Source organism: Psittacula echo, assembly GCF_963264785.1.
Source record: "Psittacula echo genome assembly, chromosome: 17".
NCBI lineage: Eukaryota > Metazoa > Chordata > Aves > Psittaciformes > Psittacidae > Psittacula > Psittacula echo.
The window spans coordinates 679,780-705,334 of NC_137753.1; the positions used below are offsets into that span (position 1 = coordinate 679,780).

A 25,555-nucleotide genomic window follows, 5' to 3' on the forward strand; every position below is an offset into this window, starting at 1 on the left:
AAAGGAATATTTTCCCAAGAAAACTTTCCAGTAAGAACCTGGGAAACTGCACTTTTCCTTGTGGGTGAAAAAAGTCACATTCCAACTTTAAAGAGACAGTGCTTCTGGAGAATTTACACATTCAGAAAGCACTTTATCTCCTTAAAAAACTGTAAAAAAAAGAAGTTTAAGGATTTAATCTAGGTTTGTTTGGGTTTTTTCCCCAGGGTATGCCTGTTAGTATCTTTGTGTGTTTCTCCATGTGGATGGTAAAAGTAGATGAGACAATTTCACAGTTGCTTCCATTTTTTTTCCTGACTCCTGTGTACTTGTGGAATTGCTGCTAGTGGAAAAATAATAATAAAATCACTTCAAGGAACAGAGTGCACAGCATATTTTGTGGACATGTTAATGTGTATGTTCGTAACCCTTCTCCTCCCCTGCCTGGTGTAAGCTTGCTTTTGGTGAGCCCTGGTTTGCTTTGCTAACAGGCTGCTTTGCTAGTGAAATGAGAAACTTTAACTGCTGTTTCAAATCCAGTATGTGCTAGTAGCAACTTAATGGTTGTTTTCTATATGGTTATTTTAAAGTGACCCATAAATAAACAGTTACACAGTCTTAGATGCTTTCCAGCCTAAATGATGAATGCAATTGGTCTTAATTGGTTTTCTTGGTAGTTCTCAGAGAGAATCTTGACTAGTTAGTTTTAATATCACTCATTCCTTTGACTTCTGCTGGTGGTTCTTGGAAGTTTCTCAAGGCATTGTTGATTGAAACATACTGTTGAAATAGTGTAAGAGTGAAGTCCCACCCTCTTGCTGACTGGACCTTTTGTGTAGACAAAGGACTTGAGTCTCCAGGGCTGTCACATCTGATATCCTTCACTGGTAACAAATGAACAGGAAAAAAAGAGAGCACAAAAGCAGACCCTTCCTGCTTCAGCTCCCTTTCTATATGGAAATACAGACTTGAGCTTATAACAAGTACGAGGAAGCACAAATACATACATACATATATATATTTAACTGTGTACTGCTGGATATAAAGATGAGAGAGTGGAAGGATTCAGAAATGGTGGCATGTTTGTATGGCCAGCAAGAACACCCAGATTTGTTACAGTAGTAACAGCAACATCAGAGAGGAAACCAGAGAACCCTTTTAACTCTTGGTGGTGAAGGAGGGACTTCTTTTTTTGATTGAAGTGACTTAATTTTTGAAGTGACATAATTTTTTTTGGTGAAGCATCTGGTCATGGCCAATGGCAGGAAAATGAGAGTGGACACTGTACATGGTATGTTCCAGCACAATTCCTGTGCTGAAAACATCGCCAACAACATTCAATGTCAAGACACAAAGGCTTGGTCCCAAAATTACTGTTGATCAGAGAAATAAGTGAGGAGAGGGAAGGAAAAAAAAAAAGGTATGTAAGGCCTGATTTAAGAAAGACTTGAAAAACTGCCATTCCTGAGGAAGCTCTGAAAGTGCTCTCCTGTCAGCGGGAAGGAGTTCTGACCATCCTGATCCAGCAGTGATCATCCTCCTTCTGCCTTTTTTCTTTACCTGTTTGTTTGTTTGTTTGTTTTTTTGCTTAGTTAACTGTAGAGATTACTCAGTTTTCCTGTGTAGAAACTCAAGCAGAGGAAATAATTTAATCCCTGGATTTCTGAATTCAAGCAGCTTTGAAATCAGTAATAGTTTTGAAGCAAGAGCAATAATCTTTCTGGTAGTGGGTGGCATAAAAAGACTTTTTTTCCATTTGAGGCTTTTTCTTTCAAATTTATTTGATTTACATTGATTTAACTTGGTGTGGGAATTGAAAGTCTGTGAAACTTCCTGTTCTGAGTTGTGGCTTGAGTGAGTTGCTGGGTGAATGTGTTTTACCATTCTTGTATCCTCTGTCTTGTGCAATGATCCTTGATTCTGATGAGTTTCCATCACATGCGTGGGCTCTGTGAGGCAGTGCACTCACGACTGGTTAAAAGCACAGGAAATTTGTGCTTCTATCCAGACCTCCTCTGGTTTTGAATTACTTCATTTCTTTTTGCCTATTTGTCAGTACAGAGTAACTTTTGTAAGTGCTTTGAAACCCTAATGGAGGACTTGTTGAAATCCTTAGGTGGAGGTTATGCATCGTGTTCTACAAGGTGCTTCTTTACTGAGCTGGTAAAATGTCACTACTTAGAAGTGGAATTATTCTGCCTCGTCTTCCATTCTCAGAACCCACTTCATTGTTTTTTCAGTAAATTGGTATTTTTCCTCTTTTCAGTACTTGAAAGGTTTTTGTGCAATGTTGTAAGATATCTCTGACAGTTCACACCTAGTCCTTCACTTTGAGCTATGCCACATCAAGCAGGTTGGCACCAGAGGTTTCTCTTGAGTTAAAGCACATAAGAAACTGTTCTGTCTTTTCAGGCTATACAGAGATAGACTTTAAGTTAAAGCAGCATCTACAGATGTTTGCCCTCTTCTGACTACTTGTGTCAACAGGAAATGGCCAGTATTATGCATAGTGGCTCCCAAACTTTAAACTTGTGCAAGCAGTACAGAAAGAAACCAGAGGCTGCAGGTATGCTGGTAAAGTGCCAGTTTAAGGAAAGGATTCTGGGCCCTGGAGCTTCATTGTATGTGGGCAAGAGTTTCTGCATGGTTTTAACTGGGCCAACTAGCACTTCCCCTGTTTCTGATTGTGATTCAAGAGCTGTTGTGAGCCAAAGTCTGCTCACACAAGGCATTCTTCATTCAGCCATCCTGTTTTAGAGGTGGGTAACTTGAAGTTGTAGACATACATTGTGGCCACATGGCATGAAACACTCTCACAGAACAAGCTCAGACTTGTTGAAATTAGTAATACAGATCTATGCACAGTATCTGGAATACAGGGGGAAATAGTTTATGTTGATTGTATAATCCCATCAATGGCAAATTGCATATTGAAGCCCACATCCTAAGTATTTCAAGATAATTCTTTTTAGTATTAAACAGATTAGTTATTTACATTGAGATTAACAGTTACTACTTCTTTGTGTTTTAGGTACTTTTCTCTCTTCCCTGAGTCAATTAACATAAACTAGAGGTCATAGCAGCTCTTCATGATGAAAATGTGCTGGTTTTATCTCTGACTCATTTCTCATGAACAAAATAAAGTAGGAAAGAGTCTTTTCAGTGGAATGAAAAGGATTAAAAAAAATTATTCATGTGCTTGAGTGTATGCTGTGTCCAAGGTTCTCTTTTTGAAGAAAGTTTTCAGAATCTTACCAATTACATTGATCTTCTGCACCTCAGATTTCTAATGAGGATATCTGGGAGCACTTACAATAGAGCATTGGCTACACAACCTCCTCTGCTGAGATGCAGACGCCTTTGTGCTCAGCCTGACAACACAAATCCTAAGGATAACTTTGGGTGAACTGTCTTTCATGGGTTGATTTGTGTTCAGTTTAGGAGCTCCTTGGAGTTAGTCGACCAGCAGCCCTGTGCCACTGTGCCAGTGTTGTGTTTCTAGAGGCTCTACAGTCAGAGAATGTTGTATCTGACCAGTCAACAGTTTGCTGCTTAACTCCCCTTCCATTGCTCTGTGAAATATTTGCAGAACCTCTGTTTCATGACTGACCCAGTTACTGATTCATCTCCTGTGCTGTTTATACCACTTAGGGATCATGTTATTTTTTTCAGAGATGACCTCCCTTTCTCACAAACCACAGCCGGTTTGGGTTTATTTCCCTCCCTGCCCATTCCCCCTGGCATGCTAATAGCTATTCTAGCTGGCTGTTAACTTATGCTCTGCTGCAGTTGTCACTGAGCCTTTCCAAGTTAAACATTGCAAATGAAAATCAGAATCTGCCTGGCATTGTCTACAGTTGGAGGTGCAGTCAGCACTTCAGGAGGTGATGGTCATTACCAAATGTCAGCCTTGGAGAGATTCAGCAGATGGGAATGCTCTGGTTTAGATTATCTGCCCATGTGTTTGTTTAGACAGACTCAGGGGCACTTCAAATGTCAGCATTCCAGTGCACTGCAGTGCAGAGCACTGAAGAAGAAAGGAAACATGAAGGTATATGCAAGTGTTTGTAGTGTACATGAAGTGCTTTCAAATAAGATTTTGAAATTTCACAAACCGTGCATATTCCTATTTGCTTGATCTGTGCACCAGCAAAACATGTTAAGAAAATCTGGACTGAGACCAGTGCAAAGGAATTCAACTCCTCACCCACCTCTGGAAATAAGATGATCAGATCTTCTAGTTATTCAGTTACTGATAGGTGCCTGTGGGAACAAAGCGTCAGGAATAATAACTGAATTTGAGTATGTTGTATTCTGAGAACAAACCAGACTGGAAACTTCAGTGACACCTTTTGGAAGGCCTGAAATATCAGGATGCAGATTAGGAAAAAGCATCAGGACCAAACATGATCTACAGCATCAAGGACTTTCTTTAGTATTGCCAGCTAAGAATAGGAGTGGAGTTTGTAATAATCCAGAGTTTATGTTCTTAGCTTCTGAGCATATAAGCTGTCCATATCCCTGCTGAGATAAAGGCTTGTCTTTATGTCACAGATAACTAACTATATAGACAAAGGGATAAAATTAAGACAAATTAGTTGAAAATGGAGAATTAGACAAATGGAAAACATTTAGACAATTAGACAAAATGGAAAACATAACAGGTGGTTAGAAGCACCTGAAATCTGATGTGGTGTCATGACTACTAAGTCAGCAAGCAATTTTTTATGAATGAGAAATCTGTTAAGGAAGGGAAACCAGTTAAAACTTGCCCTAGAGCAGCTGTGACTTCTACACTTCTTTGGGTTTTTTTGTTGTTCATAAACACCTCTGTCTCCTGCAAAAATACTTACTAAGATACTTTTTAATATGGTTTGCTAAGTTTTGTTGCTTGACTTCATTGCTCCTGCAGATCAGCAAATGAATTCCATTTGCAGTTCAGTTTTGTTGTTTGTTTGGTTTTTTTCTATTACAAGGAATGCCTATGCCAGTTTGCTGTTCCTATCTTTATCTTTAAATCTCATACACCACAGGAACTCTGTCTTGCAGGAATATACAGCTGTAGCAAAGTGTAACGGGCATGTGGAAAGATCTCACAGGGCCAGACTATGATGCATATTTTGCTAGTGCTCATCCATTAAGTAACTTCAGACACGTGTTGAATAGCACTTTTAGCTCACATTTAATTGTTAAATACAATCATTGGAGTTGTTAGATGTATGTCACAGCCCTTTTGTCTCAGCTGCACATGACAATCATTCTATTCATTTCCCTCTAGCTGTCCTATAGCTGATTAATACCAAATGTGGCAGGTAAGACTCTCATAGAGTGATTATAGTCAAATTATTCCAGTTTGATGCCAATGTAAGATAAAACTGGGTCTTTGAAGTCAGATTTTTCCCTAGATTAGGGAAGAGGAAGAAGAGGTGTTCTCCTTACTGAGGCAGTTTGTGGGATTTTTTGCTTGCTTGTTTATGAAGAAGTTTGTGACTTGTTAATATTCTACACTGTAGAAAGGAGGCTGGTGTTACTGCAAAGTACATAAAGAAAATAAGCCTAGAGTAGAAAAAGTCTGAAAATCAGAGAAGGCTACAGAGCTGGTGCAGAAATGAGAGGTGACATGAGAACAGGAAGGAAAGGGGAAGGTTATGTCATTAGAGATTGGAATTCAATGTTTTGATGAAACTCCATGGATACAGGAAGGAGGAGGACGGGTAAAAATAGCTAAATGAAAATGGTGTGAGTTCCAAGAATTCAGCTCTCTGAAAAGAAAGAAATATATGTTCATGCTTAAAAACAGGCAGAAAAAAGTTATGTGGTTTTTATGAAGCATTGGAAAGAAGCAGAAAAGAAAGGGGCAAAAATTGCTGACTGCAATTTCTGAAAGGTTTTTTTTTTCTCCTCCAACCAAAACTTGAACTTTTCTGTTATTATCCACATTTCATCCAAATCCTCAGTGGCTTCATTCCCAAGAGAGAATATTTTTTCAGTAAAGTCATCTCATCAGAAGACCTTGGACACTGTTCAGATCTGAGGGGTTTTATGGGGGGTTGAGCATGCAAATGCTTACAGATAAAGAATTCTCTCCCTCCCTAACTGATACAGAACACCGCTTGCTGATCATTGCAGGAAAAAATGGCTGTAATGCATACAATAGTTTACTTTGCAGGACCTAAATTTGCCCAAAGCCAGCAAGTAATTAGACTGAAGTATCTGGTTTTTTGTACTGAATTGTACATACTTATATCCCCCTCACAGAGATTCACAGCTTATCTGTAACACAGAAAGCTCTTACTGCAAGAGAAAGAAAGGAAGAAAATCAACCAATTTACTGGGGTTTTGTTTTTGTTAATTTCTGAGCAGATGGTAACATACCACAATGGAAGTTTTATAAAAATTTCCATCTTTTAACTGACTGCAGGCCTGAAGCTTTTCCCTGGTGAAAAGGCAGAGCGTGAGTCACCCAGCGGCGCTTCGCGCTATCTGCATGGGACTTCACTGTTCCATAACAGTAATTGCTTGGGGTTTTTTCTCACACACACACGTGCGTGCACACACCCACCCACACCCCCACCCCCCACCTGGGCAAATGGCCAATTCCATCATCTGGGCCTCAGCACTAGGAACAAGGAAGGTAGAGTCTGAGGAGGGGATGTAGTGCACAGACAAGGGGAGAGGCATGGCTCCAGAGTCTAAGAGCAGGAGTCCATCTCTAAAGCTTCAACAACTGTCAAAAGAAGTGGCCTGAGTTATGATTTCCCTAGTCTGAATTCACTAATTGAAAAGTTATGCTCTGGTTTTAAAGTGAAGGGTTATATTGCCTGCAGGAGTGTTCAGCACCTACTGCATCTTGGCCCTACATTATCGTTATGGAGATTAAGAGTCTAAACGTAGTCTTTGTTTGAAATCAATTTGAAATGTGGTACCGATTGCCTGGTACAAATAAGGCCTGGACATGCGGAGTGTGATTTTTCTGCAGGTCTACTGATTTAATAAAATCTCAGACTGGTTTGGGTTGAAGGAACCTTAAAGCTCATCCAGTTCCAAGCCCCTGCCATGAGCAGGGACCCCTTCCACGGGAGCAGCTTGCTCCAAGCCCCTGTGTCCAACCTGGCCTTGAACACTGCCAGGGATGGGGCAGCCACAGCTTCTCTGGGCACCCTGTGCCAGTGCCTCAGAACCCTCACAGGGAAGAGCTTCTGCCTAAGAGCTCATCTCAGTCTCCCCTGTTCTGGCAGGTTAAAGCCATTCCCCTTGGCCTGTCCCTACAGGCCCTGGTCCAAAGCCCCTCTCCAGGTTTCCTGTAGCCCCTTTAGGCACTGGAGCTGCTCTAAGATCTCCCTGGAGCCTTCTCTTCTCCAGGCTGTACATGCCCAGCTCTTTCAGTCTCTTTCCAGAGCAGAGCTGCTCCAGCCCTTACAGCATCTCCATGGCCTCCTCTGGACTTGCTGAAGCAGCTCCACATCCCTCTTGTGTTGGGGGCCCCAGAGCTGGATGCAGTGTGAGGTTTGACCTTGGAGAGCTAGAGCAGTTCAAGCTCTCCAGCATATAGTATTGTTCAGCTTAGTGAAGTTACTGAACTTTGCTGGGGTGTGGGGTGGAGTGTGGAATATAAAGGGATTTTTACACTGAGGCTTCTAGGCATTTGTAAAATCCTTTGGTTCTCTCCAGGGCCCTGACTGCAGTCTCTGGTACCTAGTCCTCAAGACACAGCATCTTCTTGAGAAGCCTAGTGCTTCTGATGATCAGTAGTGTCATTTTCCTGGTTTTTTGTACTGGTCTCTGTAACACACGTAGATCAGAATTACTTTGGAGAAATCAAATCAGGGTCTGAAATCTGAAGTTTGGAATCTCATTTGTATCATCTCAAGGTGGAATGTACACCCATTTGGGAATGGAGATGTGAAAAGGACATGAGATGTATGGCTCCTCAGTTGATTACACTAATGAGTGTGTTAGAAATGCAGAAAAATCGATGGATGGATATATCATTTTCCAAGCTCTCTGTCATTCAGGAGAAGATTAGATAATTATCCTCAATCTATGTGATATTTAGTGGGTTTTACTGACATCTAGAAGAGAGGTGAATGGCATCTTGTTGGATGGCAAGGATGATATGGAACACAATTTCCCCTGAAGAAATAGCTCACATACCTTATATAATGAATGAGCTCATTTTGCCTGTGTTTGCCAGAAACAATAAAAGTTAGAAAATGTCCCAGTAATTAAAATAAAGTGTTACCCAGATTTATGGTGAGAAATGTGAAATGTCAGGCAATTGAGTGCAGCTCCACACTCACAAATAAGCTTCACATTCGTTAGAACAGGTTGCATTCATTACTAAGAACAGTGTGGGTCCAGTGCTAGCCCCAGAAGGCAATGAATGGTTTCGCCTGCACAAGGAGAGTAAGCAGAGGGGAGGGAAAGGTGCCAGCTGGCGTGTCAACCCATGGATTGTGGATCCTAATGGTAATGTTGCAGTGTGGACAGTACAGACATGATCATTGCTTCAAGATGGGCTTTAGGTTATGTGATGAATAGTAGGAAGAAGAGAGAGGGAGAGTGCCATTTTCAGGCTTGCCACATGCAGAAAATAAAACCAGCAGAAGTTTTTGAAGGATGGAGATAAAGAAGGGGAATCTAAGCAAGGCCAACCTTTCCTGCAGCTCTTCCTTTCACGGTCACTGGTTTAATATAAATGCTGTGCCTATTCACAGTATAGAAGTTAGGAATATGAGTTTATCGCTTGCTTGAAATAATCTTGAAAGTGGGTTTTTTTTCGGTCAGAGGGTCACACAAGAGAAGTGAAGTTGGTCTAATTTATATAAGTACTGTGCATGTGAACATGGGGAATACTGAAAGTGGAGGACTGTTGGAGACAGGAGTGAAGCTCGCTGACAGTCTGGGGTAAGCTCATTTGAGCAGTACCTGTGCAATTATACTGAAACACTAAATTGTCTTTCTGCTCCGTATAGCCAGAAGAGGGTAGGCTGCAGAAATGTCCTTCTGCTGTGATGCAGTGGTTGGCATATTGAGAACCTGCTGCCTTAACATCACTTGTTGTTAGTTTCTGCACTTCTCTTTTTGGACATAGCTAATTAAACCTTGAAGAAACTTGAAATGCTTTATATAAAAACTGGTCTAACAATTGAAGCTGTCTAGAAACTAAAATGTTGAGTGTCTTTTCCTGAAAAAGAGAACAGGGCAATGGTAAGTCACAGACACATCAGTGAATAGCAGTCTGGAAGACTTACTCCATGCGATTCTACCAGACTGAAGGTATCTGAAGTGTCTGGTTCAGAAACCAGGTTGTCTGGCCCATGGGAGCATGAAAGAAGTCTTACAAACAAACAAACCAACCAATCCCCAAACCTCTTATCTTTTACTGCTGGATTCTCTTTTCAAGATAAATTACACTTGGGAATAGTTCTAGGAATACCAGTGGAGTTTTGTTAGAAAAAAAAGAGTTATGAAGTTGAAGCAGTTGATTTTAACTTGGTAAAATATTTGGATCCAGATGAAGATCTGCAGGGTGGCCTTAAGCTAGCTGTATATCCACTGTGTTTCTCAGTTCCACGTCTGTAAAATCACAGTATGAATTTGTTTCTTTTTCATTACATGCTGGTAGGAAAAATCTCATAATGCTAATGAGGTGTGCATGTGCTTTAGTCACAGGTTCATTCAGAAAGCCACAAATATCAAAAATATGAGATCATCCCATAAAAATTTGCGAGAAAGGAGAAGAAATTACAGATTTTTAGGACAGCATGTTCTGAATTACTGAAGTGATGATGCAAGCACTTATCTCCAGGGAGTGCTCTGTGTGTTATTTATAGGAGACACAGACCTTCAAAATAAATTGCAGGTTCACATGTCAGACCAGCAGATAGAGGATCACTTTACAATAAGCAGTAGATACCATGAATTTCAAGCAGATCACGGGGCTCATTCCCCACCATCATTTTGCATCTTAAACTCTTGTAAAGTATCTACCAAAGAACATGGGAAAAGAGATTAGAATCAGAAGCCTTAGTGATAAGCCAACCAGCACATAATAAGGTCTTAGTGTGTTTCTAGTAAAGGTGCACTTAAGCTTATCAATATTATTTGCAAAATATGGATACCATGATGATGGGAAACGATCTCAAAGATGGAAGAGAGTACAGAAAAGATACATGCGTTCCCTGGAGTCTGAGGGAGGCGTTGAGGAAGGGAATGTTTGGCCTTCCAGTTGCACGTGGGTTTCAGGTAAAATGGAAATGAGGCAGTATTAACCGTACCCTCATGCAAGCTGATACATGCTGGTCGTAGAGCCCAGCTCTATTGCCCTTTTACTCACTGCAGCAGCTGCAGCAGATCAGATCAGTATTCCCACAGCTTCTCTGCGTGATAGAGTGTGTGTGGGAGGGCAAGGGAGGGGAGTTAACCCACTTTGTTTTGGTGAAGCTCAAAGCTGAGGTTTTGCTAATCAGTAACTCCTGTTGTGCAAGGCTGGCACACTCATTTCCTTTGATACTGATTGCTTTGGGACACACTAGACAACTGTAAGCCCTGAGCTAGGGGAGACACTTTGCTTAAGCCTTTGGTTTAACATTGTCTTAAATGTGTTGATTTTTTTTTCCCCTAGAACAGTTATAGTTGCTGTTTGGTTACAGCCTATGTAAGAACTGTGCAAGGAGGAAATGCTGAAGGTGGACAGAGCAAACAGTTTCATTGCTCTTTTTACAGGGACAAGGCTTTGGCTTGGTGTGCTTCTCCCTTCCTCTACTGGATGCATATGCTAGGCCTTGTTTGCTTATTGCTGGCTATGCTGGGAAATGAAAGATTCTGTGTTAATATAAATGACAAAAAGGCTGTGCAGCCCTAAATTACTTACTAGGACTATTCTGTAAGCTCCTTTGGGAATCCCAGGAGTTCCAGCTTGTATTCCCCTCTCTGGCTCTGCCTTTTCCCGTAAATTAATTTTTTATTGGTGGTAACGTGCCTTTTTTTGTTTAATGAGGTGTTTGGCAGCATCCACTGGGGCATGTAGGTGCAGGGTGAGTGGGTGGGAGGGGCAGCCCTGAGCAACATACCAGGAGCTTGTGATGAAAAGACTTGAGAAGATTGAGAGTTCTTTCGTGTGTTTCAGCAGCCCCTCACCCCCAGTATCCCCCAGATGCCTCATGATTTCTTGCCATTTAAAAGTGAACTTTAGGTGTGAGAGCAAGTCATGTTTTAAGCAGGTCATATGTTCGTTACATATGTTAATTATGGCTGTATGCCCATTAGTCAAACTCTGTGACAATTCAAGCCAGTTCTTAAGTTTGCTACAGTCAGCTTTTGTTCTGAAGAGCCTGCTGAATTGTGTTAGCATGATAGCTGCTCTGCTGGCCAGCATGAGGGACCTGTGCTGCAAAAACCATCCACTGCTGTAACCTGAGCTTAAAGGCCAAGTCCCATACTAGGTGACTAGATGATTATCATCTGAGGATCAGGAATAGAGGGGAATAAGAGATGTCTATTAATCAAGAGGTTCTGTACTTTGGAAAGAAGTAAAGGAAACAGAAGGAGATAGGCTATGGAGCTGAGCTGGACAGGAACTGAGCATTGTGAATGAGGTGAAGAAAATAACAATGACTTCTGAATTCATGGGGTTTTCTTCTGAATGGTGGTGGAAGCTGCTATGAACACGGTAAATATAGTCAGTTAGCTGAACCAAACCCATGAAATACTGCATAGTGAGCTGCCACCACTGAAAAGGTGAGATATTAAACCAATATGTTTGGCAGAGAAAGGAGGCACAAGACCCTGGAGAAGAGCAGTGTTCTAGAGAGAGGTTGCTTTAACATCTATGCTCAGGTCATGGATGCTAAAAGGGAAGAAGATTAAGATCTCTTCTGGTTTACATATGCCTGCTTTGTTCATATGCCTTGAAGTATGTTTTGAGCATTCCCAAATTCTGTCACTGAGATTTTTTTTCTTCAGTTTATTCCTGGGCCTTGAGTTTCTCTCAAAGTGAGGAAGATTGTATGTGGCACAGTCTAGCTGGCTCTGCCTTCCAGGAAGTGGAGGCCAGCACTGTAGCTCCTTAGCCTTAGTTGTTCAGAAGTTTGATACAACTTGGGTATTTTCATTGAAACCCCACAGCATGGCTGGATTGGGAATAACCTGTGAAATGGGAGCTCTGCGTTTTTGTCCTCACTCTGGACTTGCTTTCTCAGTCTTCCTGTGATTTGGACCCTACAAGGCTTTCAAGCTGCCAAAGGCTGAGATTCTGCATGATGGCAAACTTGCTCCATGACTGGATGATCCTTTAAAACCACCTTCAAACTTTGGCTCAAAGGAGTGAGTGGCAAAGCCTAGATGTTTTTTACTATCTTGTAGCACTGTTACCTTAGACATACAGTTACAAATCACATCCTTCAAGTCATAGCTTTAAGGAATCGTTTTTGGCCAGGTGTGGAAAGGGCTGGAGAGCAGGACAGCAAGGTGAAGTGCATATTTTTCTGTGCCATCAGGCAAGTGAAGAAATTCCGCTCACTTGTGTTTGCTGCTGTTTGAATCACGTTAGTGACAGTAAGTGACATATGCTGCTGTTCTCCTTTCGTACCTGTTAGTAACTTTCTAAATGCTGAATGGCTTTATGAGGAGAAAAATGATCACTAACCCCTGAGCTCATTAGTTTATTGATCCAAAGAGTGACAACTGATTATCCCTACAGCCAGAACACTGCAATAAGATTCACATAGGGTGCCCTGGAAATGCCAGAAGAACCTGATTCAGATCCATCTCTGCTTCCCTTGTGCTTTCTAGAGGGTGGAATTCCCTCCTGGAATGACCTCCCACTTACCCTGTTATCCAAGGTTATCTTAAGAAATCTTTATCAAGTGCCAACTCATGTAACTCAGAAATTTCAGAATGTTTTACATCTACCTATACACCTACCCACTTGTAAGTACCAATTTTGGGGTTACTGCTACCAGAATAGATCTTGCCAGTTCTTGGAGCACAGTAAAAGTCTAAAATAACCTTATAAATGAGCTATTAGTGTATAAGTCAAACTCGTAACCAGTCTATGAAGTGTTGTAGAGGGGTAGATTTTCAAGGCTGTGCAGCATCCTAAAGCTCACCTAGACTTGATAGGTGATAAATATCGTGGAAGTCCCGGGCACCTCACTGAGCTCTATGGCCTGAAAAGGGGTTGTGTAAATAGTTGATTTTTCCATTAATTAAAAGAGGAGAATATTTCTGTTGACTTAGGCCCCTTGCTGACCTTCTCAGACAGTGACGTTTTTAGTTTGGTTGATCTTAAATTCACGAGTATTTTTTTTCTTGTTACTTTTTAGATGTTTTGAAATTTACTTTGTTTTGTGTGTATCTGAGAGAAATCCTGGGCTCTTTGAAAGTAAACCTCTCAGAATTTGCTTTAGCCAAAAAGATAAGAAGCTGGTAAGCATTTGTGAAATAATTTTCTGTCAGTGGAATCAGTCTGTTGATGAAAAATGAAAGTATTTGATTGAAAAAAAGGCCACCTGATTCTCAGATAGCTTTTTCAGCAGAGTTTGAAACCTCATTCTGCCAGTTCTGGGTAGTTTGGCATACCCCAGTTTCACTGTAAGGGAAATAATCAGTGAGGATGATGACCTTTAGCAGATAATGACCAAAGGAAAGGAGGGAAAGAAGTATCCTGGTTGTGCAGAAATTGTTTTATTTCAGTACCAGAATATCACAATTAGAAGTGGGTATGTGAAATAGAAACTTGGAGAAATTGGATGTTTGCTGCTATAAAGAATTTACTGTCTAATCTGAGCTACAGCGGGAGTTTTGATGTGCCACATTTGCACGTGCACTTTTATTTTCACCTTACTTTCCTTCTCCACAGTCCTCCCAATAGGCCCTTCCCAAACGTTTTGTCAGAGAGCCGCACCATGCAGCACAGCCCTGGATAATCCCCAGTTCTTCCTGACTAAGCAGGCATCCAAAACCAGTGGGGGACCGGGGTGAATTCATTTAGGATGCACTTCTCCTCTGCTTGTATAAACACATGCATAAACATGATAACCCCCACTTGGTGTGAGAGGTGGGACATGGTGCTTGTGAGAGGCACTGAGTTCTGCAAGCAGGGAGGGAAACAAATTGCCTGTTAAATATGGAAAATGGAGTCTGCTTTTTGTTCTGGGCCTTCGAAATCTGTGGGTGGATTGGAACTGGCAGGCAGGGAGCAAACACCCACCCACCACAGGGCTGTGTGGTTCAGAAGTTTACAAGAGTGTTTGTGTTCCAGGAGCTGTTGGCCTTGAAGCCAGTGGAGAGGGGGAGGAGAAGAGAGAGAGAGTGAGAAAAACTCTGTGGTGTTGGGGCCCTTCCTCAGAGATATTTTTCCCCTCTCCTTTCTCCAGCTAGAGGGCTTTGGAACTGGAGTGAGACAAACAGCGACTTCGGGAAAGAGTAGTGTTGTTTTAAGATGTACAGCCCTCACTGTCTGTCATCGCGGGAGGGAGAGACTTCAGAAGCCACAACCACCTTAATCCCAAATGACAGCTCTGTTGCTCCTCCTTCCCTTACCCTGCTGCTGTTTAATTCTGCATAGTCTGTGGGCTATACAGAAATGGGAGTTTTACTGTATTGTTACTGTGGGATTTGGAAATTGGTTTCTGTCCCGTCATGAATTTAAGGTTCAGAAGCTGCCACTCGTAACTGCTCACCATCTGGGTATTGCTGATACAGAAACTGAAGCACAGAGAGACAGAACAACTTGCCCAAGGCAAAAGGAAGTCTGTGGGAGATCTGGGAATGGACCCCAGATGTCCCAAGTTTTCTGTCTTAACCACAAGACCATCCTTCCTGTCTTTTTGGTAGTCCCCTCTGCTTCAGGAATTCCATTTATGAATTCCACCCACAAATGATCCAGTGATTTACTTGCATAAAAGACTCATCTGGGAGGAAGCATGGCACCTCTCATAAAGTGTTTCTGCCCTGGCTTACTGGGGGGTAAAGGAGAGGGAGCAACCTAGCAAAGTAACCCAGCTTCCAAAGCTAAGGACCTTCCCTATTGTCATCCAAACCTCCTGCAAGCATTAGTTGTGCTCTGTAAAAGAATCAGGGATGCCACACATGATGTTTGAGTGTATCTGGCCATGTCTATTTTAGTGAGTTTAAAGAAATAATGGCTGGAACTGGACTAAATCCATCTAAAGAATTATGCTGCTGCTGTCCTCTGCTGTATCTGAGGACCTTTGGTACTTGTCAGTTCGATTGCTGTATCCCTGATGGGCTTCCCTGTGGATCTGGTATTTCTCCTGTGTCACCAACACTACTTTTCCAAGAGAAGGCTGAATGCTGGGAAGGGTTTTATTTCTAAAAAAGTGCACCCTTTGATTTGAGAATGATGGAATGGATGGAACATTGTGTATGTCCTTCATATGGTCAAAAGGGGCCATATATAATTTCTAAAGGATTATTGAAAATTATTCTTAACTAAAACCTTTTAACTACCCTGTTAGTCAGTGAAGAATTCCTAGACCGGCTTCCTCTTAATGCGGTCACCTCTTTAGTGTCAGGGGTCAGCAAGGGCTGCATGGCCAGGACTGTTCAACCCATCGTCAGACCTCGGTATTGTGGTAATATCTAAAATTCCACTTGTGCATCTTCAAATTTGTGTGTGGTGCATTGTATGAACAGAGACTTCTTGGCACTAGTGGCTTTTGGGTTGGAAAGGATTCTCTATATGTCTTCTCTCGGCACTGAAGACACAGCCAATGGCCTGGCCCATTTGATTCTATCCTTCTGCAACCTCCCCTTCAACGCTGTGAGGCTGGATGTCTGATTTGGGTACATGGCAGCAGGCTCCCCTCCGGAGAATTGCTGGTGTAGTTCCACCATCAAAGCTCTTTTGCAACTCCGTGACACCTCTTTCTTTTATGCTGAGTGGGATTTCAGGATAAAAACCCACAAACAAACCAGGAAAGTTTGCGGCGTTCGCTGCCGTGTTATATGGAGCCTGAGTACATGGTGCCCTTCTGGTTTTCTGCTTGCTCTTCTAAGAGGTGTTTGGATATTTGTCTGCTTGTTCTTCTTCTTGTGGCCTCATCTACGTGGTTTTAGGCTGTAATGGTGAACTCTGGAGGAGACTATCAGGATGCTCGGTTTGTGCATCACTCAAGGTTTTGTTCCATGAACAGTGGTTAAAGGTACGGTGGTACAGGTAGTTTTCTAACAGTTGTCTGGGTGTCAAAGCGCTCTCCAGCCTTGTTTTGGTGCACACAATTAAGCAAGTTTGGAGACAACAGGCGGAACCTTCCAGCTTGTTCCCAACACCTGCACTTGGCTCCGCTGGATGCATTTCACACCATTCCTGTTACGCAGCCCATGGAAAAGGGGCGAAGCCACAAATTTTGCTCCATACTTGACGTCACTCGCGACTAGGGAACTCCTCGCTCCCGACCGCACCAATGACGTCACATTAGTGATGTCAGCGCGCCGCCGGGGCCGCGCCGGGCCGATAGGGGGCAGGGGAGCAGCGTGGCGCGTCGCTCGGTAGGGGGCGCTCGCCCCCGCTCTGCGGCGGGGGTGGTGGTGGTGCCGGCGGCGGCGGCCCTCCCGTGCGCCGCAGTGGCGGCTGCTGCTCTCCCGCTTTGCGACAGAGGTGGGCTTCACCGACCCGGCCTCGGCGGAACGGCTGCCGGCAGGCCCTGAGGCTACTCACCCGGCCCCCGCGCACCTCCGTGGCGGTGGTGCCCCTGCGCTCCTTCCACGTGTTAAGGCGTCGCGCGGTCGGGACCGCGGGCGCTGCCCTCGGCTATAACCCGAGCCTGCACGCCTGCGATTTCCGCCCAGAGAAAGGGTCGTGGGCTCCAAGTTGAGCCCCGGCGTTGTAACCAGCTCTGGCGGCGGACGCCCATTTGATCGTTCGCTTTTTCCCCGCTATCCCGGAGGAAAGGAGAAGCCATCGCCCTCCCGCCCGGCCTCGGCGACGCGGCGGTCCGTGAACCCAGCAGTTTACCCGGCGCGGGCTGTGCCGGCGGCGGGGGGAGGCGGGCGCTGTTCCTGGAAGAGCCCGGCCGGGGAGTTGGTCACATTCTTGGCCGGGATTCAATGACTGAGGCAGACACCAACAAACAGAGCGGGCAGCAGCAGGCGGAGGAGGAGGCTGAGCCAGCCTGCATTAGCTCAGCTCTCAGGCACTCTCAGTCTCCGCTGGAAAGAGGAGCTGGGAGGATGTGCGCTCTGTTACCGCGGCTCCCCACGTCACGCCGAGAAAACTGGGAGAAATAAGGGAAGAAAGGGCGAACGGAGAGACGAGGAGCCCTCCCGGACCGAGCTGAGGGGCCACGCGGGGGAAGGAGCCTGCTTATCGCCCGTCCGAAGCCCCCGCGCTGCTTTGAAAGTGCCGGAGATTTGGGCCTTTTCCTTTCCTCCTGCGTCGTTCCCTTCCACAGAAGCTTTCCGCCTCCTTGTGCTTTTCCTCGCCTCCCCCGCGCCTTCCTGCCGGTGGATATGGACAGAAGGGCGATCACTGCAGAGCAGCAGCAGCCGCCAGAACATATTTGAGCCCGTGGAGCTCGGAGCGTGGCACGGACTTTTTGTGTTGCTGTGGGTGGTGTGAGTGTGTGAGTGAGTGAGTGTGTGTGTGTGTGTGTGTGTGTAGGTGTGGGAGGCGGGATTGCTTTGCCTGGGGGGCTGGCTGAGGGGCTGAGTGCTCGGATGAAGACCTCTTTTTGCCGTGACTCTCTGCTCCATCGGGGCAGCTTGGAGACTTGGAGGGTTTGAGGTTGTAACGAAGCAAGAGGAAAGAAAAAACGAAGAGAGAGAGACGCATACAAAAGGATTTATTTCCTATTCGTTAGTGGATTGTTAAACCTGAGTGGGAAGGAGAAAAGAACAAGGGTGGGTTGTTTTATTTTGTTCGATTTTTTTTTCTTTAAAAAAATCCCTTAAGTGGATTTGTACGAGGGTGGAAGATAACAAGCGATTTTTCTTGTTTGTTTTGGGAATAGAAACTAAAAAATGGAGACTGTAAGTAGAAGCAGCTTCCAGCCTCATCCAGGACTGCAGAAGACCTTGGAACAGTTTCATCTGAGCTCTATGAGCTCCCTGGGTGGCCCTGCTGCTTTCTCAGCACGATGGGCACAGGAGATGTACAAGAAGGACAATGGCAAAGACCCAGCGGAACCTGTACTGCATCTGCCCCCTATCCAGCCTCCTCCGGTGATGCCTGGTCCCTTCTTCATGCCCTCGGACAGATCTACGGAGAGGTGCGAGACCATCCTGGAAGGGGAAACCATCTCCTGCTTCGTGGTGGGTGGAGAAAAGCGGCTTTGCTTGCCCCAGATCCTGAACTCTGTGCTCAGGGACTTCTCCCTGCAGCAGATTAATTCGGTGTGTGACGAGCTACATATTTACTGCTCCAGATGTACTGCTGACCAGCTGGAAATCCTCAAAGTCATGGGCATCCTGCCCTTCTCTGCTCCTTCCTGCGGGCTCATCACTAAAACTGATGCTGAGAGGCTTTGTAATGCCTTGCTTTATGGTGGCACCTATCCTCCCCACTGCAAGAAGGAATTCTCTAGCACAATTGAGCTGGAGCTCACGGAGAAGAGCTTCAAGGTGTATCATGAGTGCTTTGGGAAGTGTAAGGGACTCTTGGTGCCAGAGCTTTACAGTAACCCCAGCGCAGCCTGCATCCAGTGCTTGGACTGCAGGCTTATGTATCCACCTCACAAATTCGTGGTCCACTCTCACAAATCGCTGGAAAACAGGACTTGCCACTGGGGCTTTGACTCTGCAAACTGGAGATCCTATATCCTCCTCAGCCAGGATTACACTGGGAAAGAGGAGAAAGCTAGACTGGGCCAGCTCTTAGATGAAATGAAAGAAAAATTTGACTATAACAACAAATACAAGAGGAAAGCCCCCAGGGTAAGTGATGCCTTTGATTTTAAAGGGGGTGGGGGAAGAAAGAGAAAAGGAATTTTTTCCAGTGTCTCTAACAGCCGTCGATATACCCAATTTGTTAGCAGCTGCTTTTCCTTTGAGTCATTTAGCAATCTAATCGTGTTCTTAATTCTCACCACGTGTGTGTTAATGGAGACGAGCGGCGTTTGAGGTGGCACCTTTTTTCCTCGGCTTCTATTCTGAACTCGGAGTTTGTTTAAATGATACATGTGTGTTTGCATAGCTTGTTATAGATGGAACCTGATCTTTGAAATCCGTCGCCCTGCCCCAGACGTTGGTAGAACGTATGTGATTTCAGGTCTTGAGAGCTTCAGTCAGGGGTCAAGACAAGGAAGAGGCCAGAAAAAAACAAATCGGTTTCTGATCGCTCCAGAAGCAAATATGTATGGTTTTTATACGATCAGCTGCATGCTGCCAAGGGTGGAGGTGGAGGATAGAGTATCTAAATGCTTGTATTGAAATAACAGTGTGGCTGCTAACAAAAAATCCAGACGGTAGCACAGGTTACTGGTGCTGTGTGGAACGTGAATGGCCAAGTCCCTGCTTTCATAGTATTCCTGTGGAGTCTTCCTACCGGACAGGCTTTTGTGTATTGGATTATGTATACATTCAGCAAAAGAATCTGTCTCGGGGCAGCTGCAGCAGGAGCTTAAGGTATGCCGTGCCTCGTGTGCCGAGCCAGACAGCTGAAGCACAGTATTCTTTTTAGGTGTCTTTTGTTTTTTCTTTCAGTCTGAGCTGCCTTTAGCTCCCAGCATCCTTGGTGTGTGTGGGGGAGGTTGCCTTCGAGCTGGCAATGGGACTTATCCATGGGCAGTGATGGGTCCACAGGGCTTTGAGGCCTCACTCTCAGACTCCAGGGTGCTGGTGAGGGTGCAGAGCCTGTGGGGTGAGCAATTGGCTTCCCCAATGCCCAGAATATGATTTAAAGCAAACTCTCACCTACTGAGCTCTACACTGCGGGTTCATTGGTTGGATTTTGGCTGGTCTGTTAGAGATTCTGAACTTTTCTTTGGTTTTATGTGTCTGGAGTGGATGGCAGTAACACAAGCCTCAAAACAGAAGTAATGTTTAAAGCCCACTGAGAATGTTAAATAAAATTCTTAATTATCAAACACCTGTCTAAACGGGCAGATACACTGCCTTAAATAGACTTAATAAATGGGACTTAAATAGAGCTTTTATTTGTTAAAAACACAACAGCGTTTTTAAGATACCCTCCCCAGACAATGCGGTAATTCCGCCTAGCCTGAGAGGCCTGGCTAACCCATTTTGTGGAGAAAGAGCAGAGGCTCCCTCTGCAAGTTCCAATTTCTCTCCTGGTCTTGTGCTCAGCCCCCGTTTCAGTCCTCGCCCTCACCCCTCCTCTTCCTCCCGCTGGAGTGTCAGAACCGCTGTGACAAAGCTAGGCTGTAATGAGCCACATTATCTCCGTGGTTGGAGGTGGATGTGTTTTTAATGGCTTGTCTATTCTCTGTCAGTCATGTGCTAAGATGGAATGGTGGGATGGATGTATATGAATGCCTGTGCGAGGAGAAATCTGCTCTGAAAGCAGAGGCATTTTACATGTTGGGAAATGAATTTTCTAGGACAGGCTTCTTTGGGAAGCAAAAGTAAGAAATCTCCATATTTTTGCTCAAGAAAAGGTACCGTGTTCCTGGCTTGGCCATTTACAGAGTTTAATTAAAATCAATGTTGGTAGAGGTGCACTTTCCTCTTCTTCCAAGGCTTTAAAGCATTCTGTTCAGTTGGATGATTTATCCCAGCTGAAGTTGCAGGTGGAGAACAAGAAAAAACTATGAAGTCTTGTCTTTGCCTGAGTTTTTTGGCCATCCTTTAATAGGTCCTAGATCAGAACATGGCAAGAGCTCTTTCCCCCGTCACCCCCCTCCAAAATCTGCATGCAGCACAGCTCTTCTTGCAGAGGGAATTCAAGATCCTTAATAGTGGACACCAAAAATTATGCCATCTATTGCACGGAATATGGTGCCAAAAATCTGTCATGATAAGATGTTACAGTCTCCTGCATAGGTTCATTTGGGAGATGGCAAGGAGTTTTACGGGGAAGAGCAGTGGTGAGTGTGTGCTCAGATGATGAGGTAGGGAATAAAGAATGCTTTATCATATACCCAGAGCAGGACTAGGCTCAAGTTTTCAAGGCCTTAGAGTCGTCTTCATGGCTCTCCTATTAATGTGTTGCAGTCTTGAGGAGACCCCAGCAGTGCTGGCAGAGTTTTGTCTGCTTATCCTTCCTTTTTCTGAAGTCTTTTTTCCATTGGGCTCAGCCAGCGGATATCATATGCTAAGGTCATTTGTGTTGTAGCAGTGTGTGCAGATAATTACAGAGAGATTTAATCAGGCTCTAAGATTGGTGGACTGTGGCCAGGGGCAAGTAGTGTTGGAGTAAAGTTTAGGTGCCTAGTAAGGAAATGAAAGGATGGTCCCATGACTGTGTGTTCGTGTTAATTCCTGTCAGCCCCTGTGGGTTTTGTGTGTCTGTTGGGCTCTGTGTCTGTCTGTCTCTGTGGAAGAAAGGGTGATGCATATGTGTCTTTGTGGTGGTCGTTCTTTTTGATGTAGATCTCTGTGTTGCTTTGTTCTGTTTTATACAGAGGTGTTGGTAATCTGCTGTGACAGATACTCAGTCCTCTCTCTACTTTCAAGAGTGGGCTTTTTATCAGTTTCCCAATTTATTTATTTATGTATGTGTATACACTGCTTTTTGTGATTTGTTTTCCCTGGGGCTCCGTCAGTATGTTGGTAGCATGGGATGCATATGACTGTTTAATGGCTGTTTGAGCAGCAGTGAATTTTTTGACCTTTTTCTGTGTCTTTATGAGGATATGCAATGAGGTATATACAGTTCTGCCAGCACAGCTCTGCCTTTTAAGGGTCTGACTTAAATGGAGGAGCTGGGTTGGCACAAGTCCCTGGTGCAGACTCAGCACAGTGGCAAACCTGCCTTTTCCCCCTCTCCCTTCAATTTTTAGTTTCTTTTTTCTATTTATCCCCCCCCCCCCCCCCCCCCCCCCCGTGGTTTTAAAGCATTGCTACAAAGCAGAGCTTTACCAGATACTACATTTCTGATGTATCCTCTATATGGATCGAGTACCCGTTGTGCACATCTGTCTGTAGCCAGAGATGTACTTGCAGATGCAGACACATTGTCTCTCAGTCAGCCTGGTTGGGTGAACAAGATGTGTGTTGCTTGGTCTTGCCACTTGCAGAAGCAGCTTTCATCTGCATCTATGTGAAGTCAGCAAAGGGTCTTAACCAAAAACTGGTGAGAGTTGTGACAGCTGAGCCCTCACTACAGCAGGAACCATAGAGGCCTCAGCCACTTCCTTTACTGTCTTCTAAAATTTAGGTTTCTGTATCCTCACTGTTCATCCATGGATTAATGATTTACCTTCTATAAGCTCCTTCACTTTCCTGCCACTTTCCTGCCACTTCCCAAAGCTAGGTCTGTTCTTGAGCCGTATGATAACTTCTCCATTTCCCTATGTATCCTTCACTGGATTTTCCACCTTTTATGCTCATGCAGGGTTTTTTCTCTGCTTTGCCTTCTCTCTGGTCTTTCAGAGTCTCCATACATCAGCATGGCTTTTACTTGAGTGGATGTTCTGTTTCCCTGCCTGTCTCATTTCAGCCATTACTGGTGTGGAGAACAACCATTACATTCTGGGAAGTTTCTAGAAATTTCAAACATGAATAACCTCACAGGGTTGCAAAACAGGGTCCTAGAAATCCATCCGTAGTGCCAAAGCCTTGTTCTTGAGCTCAGCAGCTGGTGCATGTTGAGCACCACTTGCTTGGTGCAGGTAACAGCCTTGGTGTGTGTCTCATGCAGTCTTTCCACTGCTGTGTGAGACAGCACTGTGCTTTCTGAACATCAGCATGCCTTCTCTAGGATTGAATGAGCTCAAAAAACAGGCCTGAAGGCTTTGTGGGTTGCTGTTTGCAGTGAAGGAGGGTGGGTTCAGCTGTCTCTTCTGAACCCTTTTTTTGTCTTTTTTTTACTTATTGAACCGAGTGACATTTGTCAGTGCTTTCCTGTTCCTACCTGTGTGCCAGACATCTGTACTTGCAGTAAGGCTGGATGTGATCAGAGAATGAAGGAGCTCTCCTTGCACACGTGTGAACACACCCACACACGCCAGCGCTGCAGCGTTCCCACGGTTCCAGTCCCAGCAGCACTTCTATGAAGTAGCTGGAAGCTAGAAGCAGCATTCTGGGTACTGACACACAAATGAGCACAGGAGGCCTCCCACCTGATTTCACAATGCCTACCAACCTGGCGCTGCCACAACACGCAGCTCTCTCAGCTGGAGTAGGGTTTAGCCAGGTCAAGTGTGCAGCCAAATCAAAGGACAGAAATTGCTGCGGGTAGAGTAGTGCCGTGCTGAGGTGTGGGGTGGCTGTGGGCGTTCAGGGGCTGCACAACAACTGTGCTTTGTGACCATCTGAAATGTTGCAGTAGTAGAGCTGGAAGGCATATATTTCTCTTTCTGTATCCTAAGGTCCTGCCTTCTGCCAGTAGTAACCTTCTTTATTTGTTATACAGTGTATCTTTTACATATATATATTTTATTTGTTAACAGTATATCTGACGGTAGGTATAGCAGAGAGACTCTTGATTTTATCCACAAGTTCAGACCGCTGAATGTATTTATTCTTTTGGTAAGAGCTAACTTGATAAATACTCATGGAAAATTTTGCTGAAGAGTTCAGTTGTTTTATCATGGAGCAATGAAGTCATTTGTTCTCTTACCTCAAGAATTACATTAGAGACCCTACAGTAAAAATTTTGATGTCCCTAAACAAAAAACGTTGAAGTCTTGAGGCAGTAGCTTAGTTCAGAATCCTTTTACAGCTTACAAGCTGAACTTCAAAACAGACACCACGTTTAAACAAAACCCTGTGAACCTGAGGAGATGTCTGTGTTTAAGCAGACATCAGCACTTTTTCTTGCTTGCAAACAGTTCTTCAGATGTTGTAGATCAAGAACAAAGAAGCAGGTACATGCATGTGTGTTAAACAAAGAATATGCTGCAAATGATGATCTAATGATGTTGAGTCAACTGTGGCTCTCTGTTGCCCCAGAATAGTTCCTAAGCTCCTGAATTCAGTTCTGAATTAGGGAGGGAATCACATGCAGTCTCTTCTTTTGCAAATCGCTGCCTAAAATGTTGGAACATCTGCCTCTCCCTTCATTGTCTGGGCTGTCTCTCTTGCCTCTCCATTTCTGTGGTTTCAGGCTTGGGCGTATGTTCTGCCCAAACAGTAGCATGCTTTGAAGATGCATGTCAACAGAGCTGATTTTTGAATGTGTGAGGAGCCCCACACCTGGTCTCTGCCAGGATGTGAGTGTGGTTATTGGAGCTGGAGCTGACTGACCAGCAAAGGTGTGTTTGCACTTGCTGAGAGGCGCGTTTAGATCCGTGTTGTAGAAGCATCTGGAGGCGTCTGTGTGAGGCTGCTCGGAGCATGTCTAGACAACACAGCGATTAAAATCCTGGCAGCTGCTTGGACCTTATCTGCACCTTCCTGGGTTCTCCATGCTGCTGGAATGGGTGGAACTTAGGGGACATATTGAGGTGGTTGAGCCCAAGCAAGATGTGGGTATCTAAAGAGTATTGTAATTAATCTAAAGTGTATTGTCCATCTTTACTGAAAACTCATGTTATTCTTGTCTATCAGCAAAGTTATTTTGGCAAGGTCAAGGACTTTGAATGGCACTGGCTGCAGTAAGGAGTGGGCAGGCTATCTATGGCTGGTGATAACTGATGATAGGAACTCACAATGCTGGCTTGGCTGGCCAGACTGCTTTGCCATCACACAAAGAATTGAGGCTCAATGTGTGCAGTATTTAGACCCAGAAAATACTTCAATTCTCACCTTTTGTGTAATTTTTTCTAATCAGCAAACTTTGGACTTGACACTATCCCCTCTTACTTAGAGGTAACTGTCATGGAACAGTTATGCTAAATCCAATGGGGGGTTCTTGGAAAGAAATTAGAGCTTAGGCAAAAGTAACTTCGGCTGAACTCTAGAGAATCTATCAATAGAATACTGTCCGTTACTAAGCTAATCTATGTTAGCTGAGTGGCCATAGAGCACTTAATTCAAATTGATCTTTGTGTACAGGAAGCATTACTTTAAAATGTAGTAATATAGTGTGGTTTTGCGTTAAATTTGTCAATTATAGCGTGTGTGTGTTGATGATATGCTTTATTAGATAATATCTATTCATTTGCATGTGTTTTTTGAATCTGGATAATCTACATTAATAAATCTGCACCTCTTTTTGGTGCTGTTTCACTCTCTCAGTCCCTAATATAGTCAATATTTGGTTTTGCAAAATAATTACAAAGAAGCAAGTTTTCTCTGGAAGGATGTGCTCTGGTCCCTTCCTTACCTTGTATAGCCTTATATGTCTTCTGCATTTCATTGTCAGTGCAGAGATTCAAATTCAGTTTATTACTAAAGTCACCCGTTCCCGTGTCTTCTGAAATGCATGAGGTTAATCTGGAGGTTAATCTGAAGGTTAGGGGCTCTGGGGCTGGTCCTTCAGCTCTCACTCCAGCAATCAGCCAGTGTAGTAATTGGAACCAGTTCACCCACAAACCACAGAAGACTT

At 44.1% G+C, this 25,555-nt stretch overlaps 1 protein-coding gene across 3 annotated transcripts in view; it reads left to right on the forward strand.

The window, feature by feature from the left end:
- The first annotated feature begins 17,664 nt into the window (after positions 1 to 17,664).
- Positions 17,665 to 25,555, forward strand: part of SKI (SKI proto-oncogene) — a 96,803-nt gene continuing 88,912 nt past the window's right edge. For 2 of the 3 annotated variants that reach the window (XM_080631254.1, XM_080631256.1), the window contains exon 1: positions 17,665 to 18,879. In XM_080631254.1, the coding sequence (XP_080487380.1) occupies positions 17,968 to 18,879 (912 nt within the window). In that variant the 5' untranslated portion in view covers positions 17,665 to 17,967. The remainder of the gene's footprint in view (positions 18,880 to 25,555) is intronic. The other variant, XM_080631255.1, reaches the window with a different exon arrangement.